Genomic DNA, 13,436 nt, shown 5'->3' with positions numbered 1-13,436 from the left:
GAGGCCTGTATACACAAATTATAACAAACCGCTCCAGTTCAACACATGACAGTTCTATGTTGCGCTCCACTGATAATTTAACTATATCCAAACGTTCTTTACACTTTATATTATTGGACACAATTATAAGAGAGCCACCATGGATGGCTTCCTTTCTAACAAACGCACTTTGTACTGTGTAATTACTATTATTAAGGAATATTATTTCAGAATTTCTGTGCCAGTGCTCAGTTATGCACATTACTTGTACCATATAATGCTCAATGAATAAACTTAATTCTAGATCCTTGCCGGAAAGGCCCTGAATGTTTTGATGTACAACATTCAGTTGATGTGGCCCACCCTTTGTCGCACCATGTAGTTTAAACTATCAGGTGTATCAATACTTGTATTAGTAGAACTACTAATGTTACTAAAAGAAAAGGTTACTGTAGTAGAACCCGGGTCAATTTGTATATTATTTGCTATCAATATAGCAATTTGTCTTTTATAATAAAAACTAAGATACATTGTATCATTTGTCATTACAAAATTATTTATAAATTTATTTGTATCAAAGTACATTATTCTATTATTGTAATGCCTAGTTGTATTGTACATTAATAGATTTAAATTAAATATGTACTGATTTTGTTCTTCAGTAAAATTTTTAGAATATGGTAAGGCACAGATGATAAACTTGCAATTTGTTTCATTATTTAATTTTATCATTAATTCAATGCAATCTATTATATTTTGTTTATTGACTGCTAGACTATCTCCAAATAGCATAATGGCAGATGAAGTGGTATTAAGATTAGTCAATTTAATTCTTTCTATGATCTCATTGTAGCTGGCACCGGGTGAACAATTGTTTATTATATTACTTTTACAGTATTGAGAGACTAATTTACCAAAACCTAGACCAAATCTATCAGAAAATATTTGTGATGAGTTTTGATTTCCTGAACTATGTTTATGTGAAATGCTTGATGGTGGAATATTGCACTGAACAGCGACACGAGGTGGTATTGTGTCACTGTTCACAGCTGACTGCATAGTACTAGGCGTTGTTAACTGTAGGTCAGCTTGTACTGTTGGTTGAGAACAAGTACAGTTGTTATATTTGTTTTTAAGAGAATCAAGACGGTCCATATTTTCACTACCTAACTACTTTTACAAATTGTATTGTAATAATTTATTCTTTTTTTAAAGATTTTTGTAGAAACTTTGTTATTTATTTATATATCTAGTAGATATTGTGTTAGGAGTAATTGTAGTAAAATTGTTATATCTTCTTTTTTTAGGCATTGTAGGTATGGAATTTTCTAGATAAAATGATTCGACCCCAATATCAGTTTCACCAAAAGACAGCTGGTAATAGACTATACGCCAAAATAAGTACAGATCCCAGGGGCCTGTGGGTAGAACCGTGGGAGAATATCTATTGAGGTATAAAACTATAGCCCACAAAGATATCTTATATGTGAATAAATAAACGAGTTCCCGGAATTTTCCGCCATACCTGAAGTCTAATCCTGGCGGGTTTTTCTCGAAAAAATACAGAACAGTAAGGATTTAGGGGCATCAGTCCCCTGGTGCCTTAATTAATAATGTCAATGTCAGCTAAATCCAATTTGTTCTGTTCATCCTTTAAAGATTAGGCAATAGCGAAGTTAGAAGCACATTTGTCATATTTTGAAGTGCCTCAAGTAAACGCGAGTTGATACTTATTTATGCATGAAGGCACTTTGTTTTACATATAATATGGTATGGTTTAACGAAGAAAACTTCGCTTTTGTTGCTACAAAGGCAAATAAGTTGAAGACTGGATAACAGTTTAGATAACGAGCTAAGTAGGTACGTTGTTTTAGAAATTGTTAAGGATTGCCTGAACATACAGTTTATATTTATATCTAGAAAATTCTTCAATATCATACCTATTCAATCAATTAAGTATAAAATATAAGCATATAGGTACATAGCCTTGATGTTACCGCAATGGGCCTCAAAAACATTTGCTACCTAATTCAGTAACAACTTTAACAAAGCCGAAATCGCCCCAATTTTCATTCCTAATTGCATTAAATTTTATTTTGACCTTAATTCAAAGCGGACAAGTCTGAAACCACACATTTCTTGAAGGCATTTTAACAATAATTGGCCCGGACGAGACTCCCAAGATTTTTAGGTCGACAACAGTTTTATAAGGCTTGCCAACATTTTTTGAACAAGACAGCTTCTGTTAAATTGTAAAGGAACATGAATAAGACAGACGGTCTGACTTCTGATGTATTGTGAACTGGTTTTCAGAAAATAGGGATGATGTAAGTGATACTTTGTTGTGTTAAGAATTAGGGTACAATTCGTGGTACTTAAGATATTTGGCAGCTGAATTTGTACAGTAGACTGCACATTAGTGGTAACTGTCATGCACCTTAACTCAATAGTAATAAGTACGATTTTCCTATAAAACTGTTACCACTGACCTGAAGTTGACTGTACCTCGTAAGATGATTGAATTATTTACTTAACTGTATTAGTAGGTACTGGTTCACGTCTAATTTGGCTTTTTATTACCGAAATTTGGTACTTTTGTAATTTCAATTTAATGTTCATTTCAAAACATTTAGTTATAGTTTTAACGTCAACTCAGTAAAAAAACATTTAAGAATGTAAATACTTATGAATATCTTCATGACTATGTTAATTCATAGACAAAAAAGCAGTACAAATTAAAACATTTAAAGAAATCTGTCGAAAAAATACTACACTACAGGCCATAAAAATCTACCAAATAAAATTTTCGTCGGTACTGTTCAATTCGGCAGCATTTGCCACGAACTTGTGCATTCCAATACGTACGTGTGTGGGTAGATTGAATAACTTTTTGTAGCAAAGCTTATCTGATTGTTTGGTAGATATTGCTTGTTTTTAGTTTTGGCCCCTTGTTCTGTTATTGCATCGCTTTGTATCGGTTTTATTAGGTTGGTAGATAAAGTTGTGTGTAAGGGTTTGTTCGGTTTTAATTGTTTTTAGTTTTAGAAGTGGGTTGTTCAGCTTACCTAAAGTTTGACTTTTCTGTTCCGAATTTCTGGTAGTAACTTCACAATAGTCAAAACACTCGCGTAAAATAACTTTGCTTATCTGAAGTGAGCTTGAAGATGTCTTGTAGAGTGTTTGTTTACACATTTTGAGTATTAACTTCAGGGTAGCATTAAATAGCAGTTTGAAGAGAGATATTCTGTGATGAGACAAAGCTGGGATTTTTTTAAGTGCCTTAGTGTTGGTGGACATCATTAATTTTAGCAAAAAAAGAAATCTTTCAGAGTACTATAATCATCGGCAGAGATATTGAGCCCTGACCTTCACCTGCGCAGAAGCGATTTATTGGGTTATTGCCTTATGTGTACAGTGCGCTAAGCGATGCCCACTCTTCCGCCGAGAGCTCAATATCCGTGCCGAGAACTATACACGTGTGGTCTACTCACCCATCCATTCACAGTCCGAGGAAAGTACAATTTTACTTCAATCAAACTAACTGTATCATCTAGTTACAAGCTCAATTACGTAATTAAACAATTACTATTGTTTTGCGTCACTAAAACAAGGGAACAATAAAAATTAGTCACGCACAATTAACTACCTCTCCCCGCCCTATAAATCATACCTAAATGCCCACTAATTCAATTAATAATAACAATGTAATAAGTTCACCGGAATTACTAACATTACGTTCATAAAAAAGGACCTTTATAACATTATTACTGGTCTAGGTTTTTAATAGGTCGGCCCCACCACGATTTTTTGCGATCATCTCAAAAACTACAGAATAGATTTTCATTAGATTTTAAGTTTTACATGTCCTAGCTATATAGTGCGATTTTGGGAGGGGATTTGGGAGGGCCAATATCATAGAAATAATTTACTAGCTCCCGCCTGTGGTTTCACCCACATACCGCGGCGAAAACTTGACGCACCCAAATAACCTGCCTTGATAAATAAGCTATCTTACACTGATTTTTTTTTTATCGAGTAGTTACTCAAAGTAACACGTTCAAACATACTGACTAAACAGCTTTAGTATATACCTTTTTTTTAACGACGTCAAAAATCATCAAATGACCCCTGCCGCTGTGGGTTAGCAGTGGTGAGGGAGTGTCAGACTCTTACTGACTAAAAACCGTCGTGTTCCGTCGTACGCCTTTTATGTACCAGGGCCGCGGAAACTCTTTCGAACAATCCCGCAGCCCTAGTATCGATACCTGAGCAAAGCCAGGTTGCTAGTATTAGTATATTAATAAAAAAATAACTGACCCAAATCACGGTATTGTTACAAAGGAAATGTTGCAACGTTTAATGCACCGGTTCCAATACGTCTTTCTATGTTAGTCATCGTTAATTTTAATGGGTATTCAATATCTTGTGTTTATATCGGCTATTCTGAATCATGGACTGCGAATGAGATGTTTACTTTGACCCCAATCGTTCGGAAATCGTTAAATTAAACAGTGTTAGCTTTTAAGTTTTGGACTGTCATTGATGGAATTATTGGAACCTTCATAGTATTGACCCAATTTTTGGTGAAAGAACATGTTAATAATAAGGTTTCCTCATTTTGTTTATTGATATATTGAGTTATGTTGTCAGAAAGGAAGTCTGCTGGAAGAACTCATGCTGTATCGACTCCAAATAAGTAATTGCAATAAGGGTGGGTACCTAGTACGGCAGATGGTCCTTTCTAACATAGCTGAGTTAAAATGATGAGATAGATTTAGAATTGTGTTGAATTAGAGAAGTAATTGAAAACAGAAAGAAATGGATATGGAAATATTTATAGACAAATCAGGTTCGTAAAGAAGTATGAAAATATGTTGAAAGGTAAATAAAGTAGTTACTTAACTTCTTGAAGTCAAATGGCGTTTTGCAAACATAATCAAATTCAACAAGGAGTAGCAGGTACCTACACCTTAAGATCCATTGAATATAGTGTTGATTAGTACTGACAGATTTCGGATCCCAAAGCCTACCCCTTGAATTATTTACCCTGTTTCCACTGCCGTAGACAGCAAATTAATTTTGATTTTGGAAGTGTTCAAGCAACTAAAAACGAATGAAACGTTGTTATTCTATTTTTGTTTTTTGAATTCTTACGAGACGATTGTTCACTTGCCCTCAATAAAGTCATCTAAAACCGCCACAGTACAGCGAATGCATTGCCAAACTTCCAAAGATAGCTACTCCAACTTTGTAAACTTCCATTTGAAAAATACCGTTAATATCGAAGCACTAAACGTACGCACTGCATTAAAATACAACCACACAAAAATCGACCGTAAACACACAGCGTAACGTTTAAAATCCAATGATACGATCACAACGACTTTGGGCGCCGTTTCGACGTTTCCCTCCATTACCATTTTACAGAGAGTTTCAATAAGCTTTTGCTTTGAAATTGGCTTTTTTTCATAGTTTCTTTTTTCCTTGATAAAATTATATTACTTGGATAAATAAGGTCATTATTCCTTGTATTCGAATTGGATGTTGACCTTTGTTGAATGTTTCATTTTGCGAGAATTTTAATGTGCCTCTTGAATGGGGATCTTTGAATAGACTTATCTGGCTTAAGATAAGGTGCTTTAATACCCATACTTGTATTATTTAAAGGAACAAAACCTGTATATAAATTGTGTTTATTTCTTGAATTTTAAGAGGGGATCATCTTTGCGATGTTGGCAGCGAAATGGCAGCGTTTATGAGCCATTACGCACTTTATTTCGATACATTACTAGCCAAACGTGGCGATACCAATTCACTGGTGTGCTATAAAAGGCACGAATATTTAGTACAAATATTATATAAGTTAAGAGTCACATATACATATGAGCTAATATTACAAGCAGTACCCAATATTACAAGTAGTAGTAATTTCCAATAGATAGACAAAGGTGGTACTAATATACTCGAACATAATTATTGACTGGTACTCTGAGAATAGTACTAATGAGGGAGGAGTCGAAAGAAAAAGGCTATTTTCTTTGAAATCTATTTGAGATATCATTTTATCTTGAGCATAATATGTTTTTTTAAAACTAAGTACAGAGACTTATTTTATTAAAAGTAGGTTACCATCTCCATACTGACATCAAAGCACCTTTCAGGGCATGTCGAGAAAAAAAACATTGTTTTAATGATCGTTGTAGTGTAGTGTGCTCTAAAGAATTGTTCGCCCGCCGTACAAGAGCTCGGGAGCAAACAATTCCTCTCAGCGGACTTTTGAAAACATACGAAAAAAATATACATAACAAAAACAACGAAACAACAAATAAATGCAAAATATTCAAAGAGATCTCCAAGTTTGTCAACGAATAACATAAAATTTTCCCGAAGAAAATGTTCGCGTACAATTATTCTTGGCTTATTTTTAAGTGGTTTTTTTACGTCACCAAAGCCTGGCTAATAAGAAAAAGGCAAAAGAAACGTTGAACACAATAGAAAACTTAAATTTGGAATAAAGTTCAGGGCTCAGAAACCTTTTACCGCGACGCCAAACTCACAAAAGTGATTTAATTCCAATTCATTCATGACCCACTGAATGAGTCCATCTTAATTCGTTCCCTGCACTTCACTTCAATAAAAGTTACAAGATTCCGAAAATTACTTGTTCAATTGAAAAGTTTTCAGATTGCCAGCGAGCAAAATAATTAAATTTAGCTCAAAACTCTCTTGAAAGTGACTAAGTTTTATAATGGTTTACGACAATATGGATTTATTAATTTCGTATGAGCACGTAGATGAAGCCAAAATTACTTGAGATGTTTAAGATGTATTTTGCGTATCAAACCTCAGATTGAATATAGCGATTACCTGTTTATCTTACGAGGCATGAAACAGAGCAAAAGTGGGTTGCCATGGTATTTGTAAGCGAGGAGCTGTCGAGATAGACTTGCCAACTGTCACAGTGCGTAGATTGAACGAATACGATAGTATCGCCCGGGGCTCGCAGCCAGTAACTAAGCAAACTTGCTGTCTTTTACGGAGAAATTGTTATACGATGTTTCTAATTTATTTGTTGTTCCTAATATCTTTACTGCTTATTCGTACCCACTAGAGAGAATGAGGTTGCTATCTGATAAAATTATACAAAACTTTTACTTACAAGTTCTGCGAAGTAATAATATAGACTCAATTAAAATGAGTACTTCATAAAATTGTTGATGAATAAACAAAATCTTAATGATAGCAATGGAAGTGACTGCAATAAGACTTGTCTGGCCAAACAATATAAAGACGTTGGAAGGTCATGATGAGAGGTTTCAAGAGTTCTTGTGAACCAAGAGTGTTTCGAGAGGGAAGCGCTATTACCGAATTTTATTAATTAGTACGCGGTTTGAAGAACGATTAAGTGCGAGAAACGTAAACAGTTTTGTGTATGGAAAAGCATTGTCCGTATAAATATTTATTTCGGAATTCTTAGAATGAGACCTGAATAGGTAAATACTTGTTAATTTGTTTATTTAATAAACTCTTTTATATAATATTCTTTCACGTTTTTTTTATTGAAACTTGACTTTGAATTTCTTCAAAGTTATTTTTCAATCGATAAAGTTGATCTTTGTATACCGCAATAACTCCATGTTTGTAAGATCAAAACTAATCAAGAATTTTCCACATTAAGAACTAAACGACGCAATTGACCGAGTTCTACACTCGATTCAAGCAATTTAATGAAGTTTCAGACTCGGTCACCACTTTAACTTATAATAAGAAAACTTACACATTGTCCGTGTTCATTTAAATGTTGAGTGCTCCACTCAAATTATTATCCGTCTTTAAAGTCGGTTTTGAAAACTGTGGGAATGCTGCAAGGGCTTATACTAGGACCATTATCGTAATTACTCACACGGGCCAACTGTAACATAATTTGAATGAGAGGGTGAGCGCAAAAGCTTATCCTTTAGAGATTAATGTTGAAAGAGTACTACATTACTCCAAGTAATTACTGACTGAAGCAATTAATTCAACGTCGGTCTTTTCTCGCTTCGGGTGAAATATTGTCAGAGCACGTAAGTTTTCAATCTACTCTGATGGATCTTGCGTCCAATTGAATAAATATGTTCGGATGAGCGATTATTTTAATGGAATAATATTATTTTTTCCTTATTTCATGTAAGTTATAATTGAATCATTAAGTTATTGAAATTGATTTTGTTGTCGATAAATAAAAAAACGGCACAAATACGACATAAAATACTTAAATAAAAGAACTAGGTATCTAGGAGTACTGCAACTTTTCTGCATCTGAAATGTTCATAATATATCTGTTATGTAACATTACCGAATACTGCAGTTGTTCATTCACTATAATATAATTTCCTGTTTTAATTGAAAGATCAAGCGAACTAATTAAGTCGACGCAACATTAGCAAAATACAATCACTCACCATAAATCATTGAGATGAATAGCAGTATTGCATTCAATACGTATGAATGCCTCTTTATCCTCTTCAATTCCCCGGCCATTTTGTTTATAATAATATTTAATAAATACTATATTAATTCGACACTCTTCTTCTTTTCATCGTCACTTAACACTTAAATGTATTGTTCCTATTAGCGTCTACGTCTATCTTCTAATTACTAAACAGCTAAGCATCTTGTCACAACTTTTTCGCTTTTACAACTCTACTAGTTTCCACTAAATACGTCAACATTTATTCTACTTCTTAATTAACGCGCTGACAAATAGTTTTATGACACTTAGTTAAAACGAATGTCGCTCCATATATTAAAGTTCCTACTTAATGCTCGTCTATTTTTATTTTATCCTTAACCGATGTTTGGCGCATAAATTGTACGGCACTGGTGACTTTAGTAACGCGTGCTTGGATTATTTTACTGAGCATAATGAGCGTCTAAAATTAACTCGAGAATCTCCGTTGTTTTCAGATATAAATCTTACTTAATCCCGGCGCGTAAGTTTGAAAGAAATTTTCATTTAGATACGACATTCCGTAACAAAATATACGACCACTTGACACACTGGTGTACACTCGTGTTCATAAAAGTTTCGCATCACAGGAGGATTCACTGATATTTTTTTGTGTGAGGAACAAGTTGTATATCGGCATCGTCAATGGATTTTTTCGTGTAGGAGCGCGCGCGTCCGTTAGGGGAGGCAGCTGTGAAAGCACTGACTTACATAAGGGACTCGCCCGGTGCCAGCCGAGCGTCTGTCAGAGAGGGATGGCACACGATTTTCGTAAGGGTTGCAGGTCGCGTGCGGTACATAGTGAAAGGGACAGAAGAGATTTTCGCATTCATGCCGTGGTCCGTTGAAACGTAACGTTGAAATCTTGTGTGAAGACGCAATTAAAATGTACATAAATCTGAAAGAGATACGTTTCAGGACTAACGCGTCCAACTTAATAAGTGTTTAATCTGCCAGTTAATAGCTTATCTGCGGAGATGGATCCGAACGATTGATTTCAGTAACGAGGGTTAATTTTATTAAATAAAGTTACAGTACGGGGTGAGGAAAATAATATTCAAATACTGTTTTTATTTTGTTTCATTGCTTCAGGCTTGTTAAAACTTACTATAGAAACTAACCCTAAAAATACCAGATTATTGGCAAACGACGAGATAGTAAACCAAGATGATATTTTATATTTCTTATTCCATTTTCTATGACACATTTATCAATAAATAAACCTTAACTGCTTACAAGAATAAAATGATATTGTAATTCAATAAGTAATCCGTGTCTGAAACAGGGGAAGTATTCATAATTTCATGTTAAGTATCCAAGTCAAGGATTTAAACTTTGCATGAGGCATGTGTTACATTATAAAAGGAGTTTTAATTCCTGATTCATTATGAATTAACTTTTACACGTCGTAAAAGGAATACATAATTTAATACTCGTCGATACTGTGTATTTTTTCTTTAAAATCATAATAAGCTTTGGGCGTTTAAAATATAATTATTTAGAAGATAATTATGTCGGTACATAATTTATTTTAATCTACTACTTTATTGCATTTAAATATTTTTTGTTGTAAGTATTTTTTGTAATACGAATAAGTCCAATAGAACTTTTCCTCCATTTTTGTGACCACAAAAATTCAATCGACTAAATATTATTTACATATTTCAGCTTGTGGAATCATCTGAATCACTTACAACAGCCACCGTGAATCAATTTACATAGATCGAAGAGAACCAATAAAGAATACAAAAATGGCTTTATTAATCTGAATATTAACATCCAAAAAAATGCTCCATCCTATTCAGAAATTCTGCTAATACCATTTCTTAAGAGCACAGAGCACACTGCTGACTAAACAGTTGGCCGAGTTGACCCGATGCTTGTATTCTATTTCTTTTTTCAAGTCTTGATGCCAGTCAGTTTTCAGGCGGTTTGTTACTGGCTAAATACTTGATCTTTGTTAAGTAATATGCGTACTAGCATTCGTCTTCATACTGATTTATGAGCCCAAACGAAAATCGGCCGACTAAAAATTTGCCGTGTGCGGGATGTAAATTATACAAAACGGAATTGGTTGGATATAAAATTCAAATCAAGATTGTCTTTCTGAAGTCAAATCATTAAGCAGTTTGTCACCGATTGTCTTACTGACCGTACACAATTAGTACTGTTTTATGTGGCTTCTCTTTGTACTCAAGGCTTTTTCTGATGTTAATTTCGAATATTTTAATTAAGAAGTCTTTTTACATTATTGTTACTACGTCGACTTTATCTTGGAGAGAAAATGGTACAAAAAGCTGCATATCTTTTTTGTTAAAAGTTGCATTTCTTTTTTTTTGTTTTTGTCTGTAAAAACATATTTGTGTATGTAGCAAAGAAAAATAATCAAAGAGTTACAATTTCGATAAAATCAATGCTATTATCGTATATCTATCAATATTTATCGTATTATTTTTAATAATTTTTTTTGTATTAATAACCAATAACTCCCCAATTTGACACATTTAAAACTTATTAGTATAAAAATTATGCTCAAGTCTTTAGAATGTTTAAAATCAAGTAAGAAAAAACCCTAAGCTTCTTAATGTCACCTGGGCAACGTTTAAGCTGAAATTTAAATCAGCTTTAATCCCATCTAGACAGTGATATATTCCAGTAACTTATCATAAACCAGTGATCCTTGGACTTTGAGAAATTCACCGTTCGTCATTGAGACGTTCAAAAGTCATAAACGAGGACTATGTACTAACTAATTAACTTAACTAATTCAATTTTTTTAAGATGTAGGTAAATAGCTAAATACCTATTATTTTCCACGCAAGAAAATAGCCCAAAACTGTCTTAAATTAATCTATCATTTTATAATATAAAACATAGCATTCGTCAATTTTAAATTAGTATTTAGTAGGTTTAGGTTTAGACTTAATTTTATCTTAATCAATATAATAGCCTGTTTATCATACTAAACTTTGACGTACTTACACATACAATTCCAAAGGATTCAAAATTATTTGCACATGCAACTGTAAGCACATTCTAAACCCACACTTCATACAATTAAAAACTTCAAACGGATTACAGCACAGAGTGAAACGTAACAAAGCTGAACTAAGTAAAGTGCCAACATTTATGCAACAACGCTTTAGAACGTAGATTTCTGCTGTATTAATTAGTCTTTGCGGATAACAAAGAGCTTCTGGCTTAGTAACACCTACACAGATCGATTGAATAGGTTAGTTGTAGTTGCACGTGTCTTTCTATGAATTGAATCAAATATTAGGTATCTAGCTAGATTCTCATAATACCTATAGGTAGATATTGAATATTTAATCATTAAGACCATTTTCCTTTCTGCTGTTTTTGTTCATGTTAAAAAAAAAACTATACAACCTACACAGTGATATTCGGATTTAAGAATGTCGTTGATAGTCTTTATAAGTGACCATTTTGATTTGCGGTTATTTTTGTGACACCTTGTATAGATAGCATAATGCGTTATTAGCTTTTCAGCGTCCAGATGACATATTGACCAGTAGGTATATTTGGTCTGCCACTCTGTAGGTCACGGGTTCGATTTCAGATAAGGGCGTCAGATAAAATTGAAATTCAGTCTAAACATTCTTGCGAAAAGCTTAAGCTGACGAATAACCCTTTGTGTGATAGTATTGAAATGAATACAACCTTTGTCGGTCACCTCGAATAATATTGCTAAAGGGTCAACATTGTAATGCAGGTCTGCTACTGAATGCCTTAATGCTATATTAGGTTTATATGCTTCATTAAATACATTTTCTTTTCGAAAATCATTATCTAGTTCTTATTTTTCTTAGTAATCATCATTAGCTTTATTAAAACCAAAAATACAAGTCCCTTTTGGCCATTGAATCCGATCAAAGCTATCTCGTTATTGCTTCCATAACTAGAGTGATAAATAATTAAAGTTGTTGCGGACTTGTTACCAAGATCAGTACAATTCCACGCAAATCATGTTACGCAAGAAATTTAACTCTCAAAAGACCGGGACTTACTAAGTAAATAACCCATTAACTATGCATTCCCCAGTTCCGACCCTTTCACGTAACAGACCGATACAAAACTAATCAAACCGCAGTTTAGCTCCTGAAAAGGTCACATCTACACAGTTCATTGCCTTCTGGGATAAAGAAGAACATTTTATTGGCGGAAGCAATACTCGTACCGTCAAACCTGATTTAGATTTGATTTAAGATTTGTGTACATTAAAGAACTCTCATATAGCAAACGATGCCACAGAAAATTAAACTCTAATACCACCCACTAAAGTCGAATTTAAAATAAATGGTGGAGGTTAAAAGTCCCCGAAAATAGAACAGACAATAAGAGGGGACGATTTTATAATTAACTGCAATCAACACTGACGTATTGAATTTCGGGAATTTGTGTACAGTCGCGTAGAAATGCCGTTTCGTGACCTTTGTTAAAGAAACGTTGTTTAGACTGTTTTGTCCTATTTTGAAGATGAATAGAAACCAAAAAATTTTAACGACAATAATTAACGCATTTTTTTTTCGTAACTCGAACTTTTTTGTGTGTCGTGATCATTATTCAGATACACTTCGAAGAACTAATTAAGTTCATCATACCTATCAGAACTTTCACTTCCAGTGCTGAAAAGACGTGGTGGTCAGTGGCTGGGTGCAGACTTCTTAAGACCAAGATGGTTGGCGCTCAGTGGGAGGGACCTACGTCCAGCAATGGGCAGCATTATTAAAATACTGTCACAAAAAATAAATGACACACGTTATACCTACTAACTCCCGTTGGCGTACATTTCGTAAAGCAAACACTCTTTTGACTACCAGACCATTTCAGGGATCTCTTCAACAACGTACATCAGACATTCAAATTCCTTAATAATCACTAGTTTCAGCCCCAAAATTCCCAACTTAAAAGAAGTAAAACTCACTCAAATAAGAAGCTATAACTC

The 13,436-nt window shown here is 33.8% G+C and overlaps 1 protein-coding gene across 2 annotated transcripts in view; it reads right to left on the bottom strand.

Annotated features, from left to right (window-relative positions):
- Positions 1-9,184, bottom strand: part of LOC110375079 (uncharacterized) — a 93,992-nt gene extending 84,808 nt beyond the window's left edge. Inside the window, exon 1 of one of the 2 annotated variants that reach the window (XM_021333054.3) lies at positions 8,424-9,184. In XM_021333054.3, the coding sequence (XP_021188729.1) occupies positions 8,424-8,502 (79 nt within the window). In that variant the 5' untranslated portion in view covers positions 8,503-9,184. The remainder of the gene's footprint in view (positions 1-8,423) is intronic. The other variant, XM_021333055.3, reaches the window with a different exon arrangement.
- Positions 9,185-13,436: the final 4,252 nt, after the last annotated feature.

The sequence above is a fragment of the Helicoverpa armigera genome, chromosome 14 (genome assembly GCF_030705265.1).
Source record: "Helicoverpa armigera isolate CAAS_96S chromosome 14, ASM3070526v1, whole genome shotgun sequence".
In the NCBI taxonomy this organism is placed as follows: domain Eukaryota; kingdom Metazoa; phylum Arthropoda; class Insecta; order Lepidoptera; family Noctuidae; genus Helicoverpa; species Helicoverpa armigera.
Note: the sequence above shows the minus strand (reverse complement) of the source record. Positions and strands in the feature narration are given on the sequence as shown.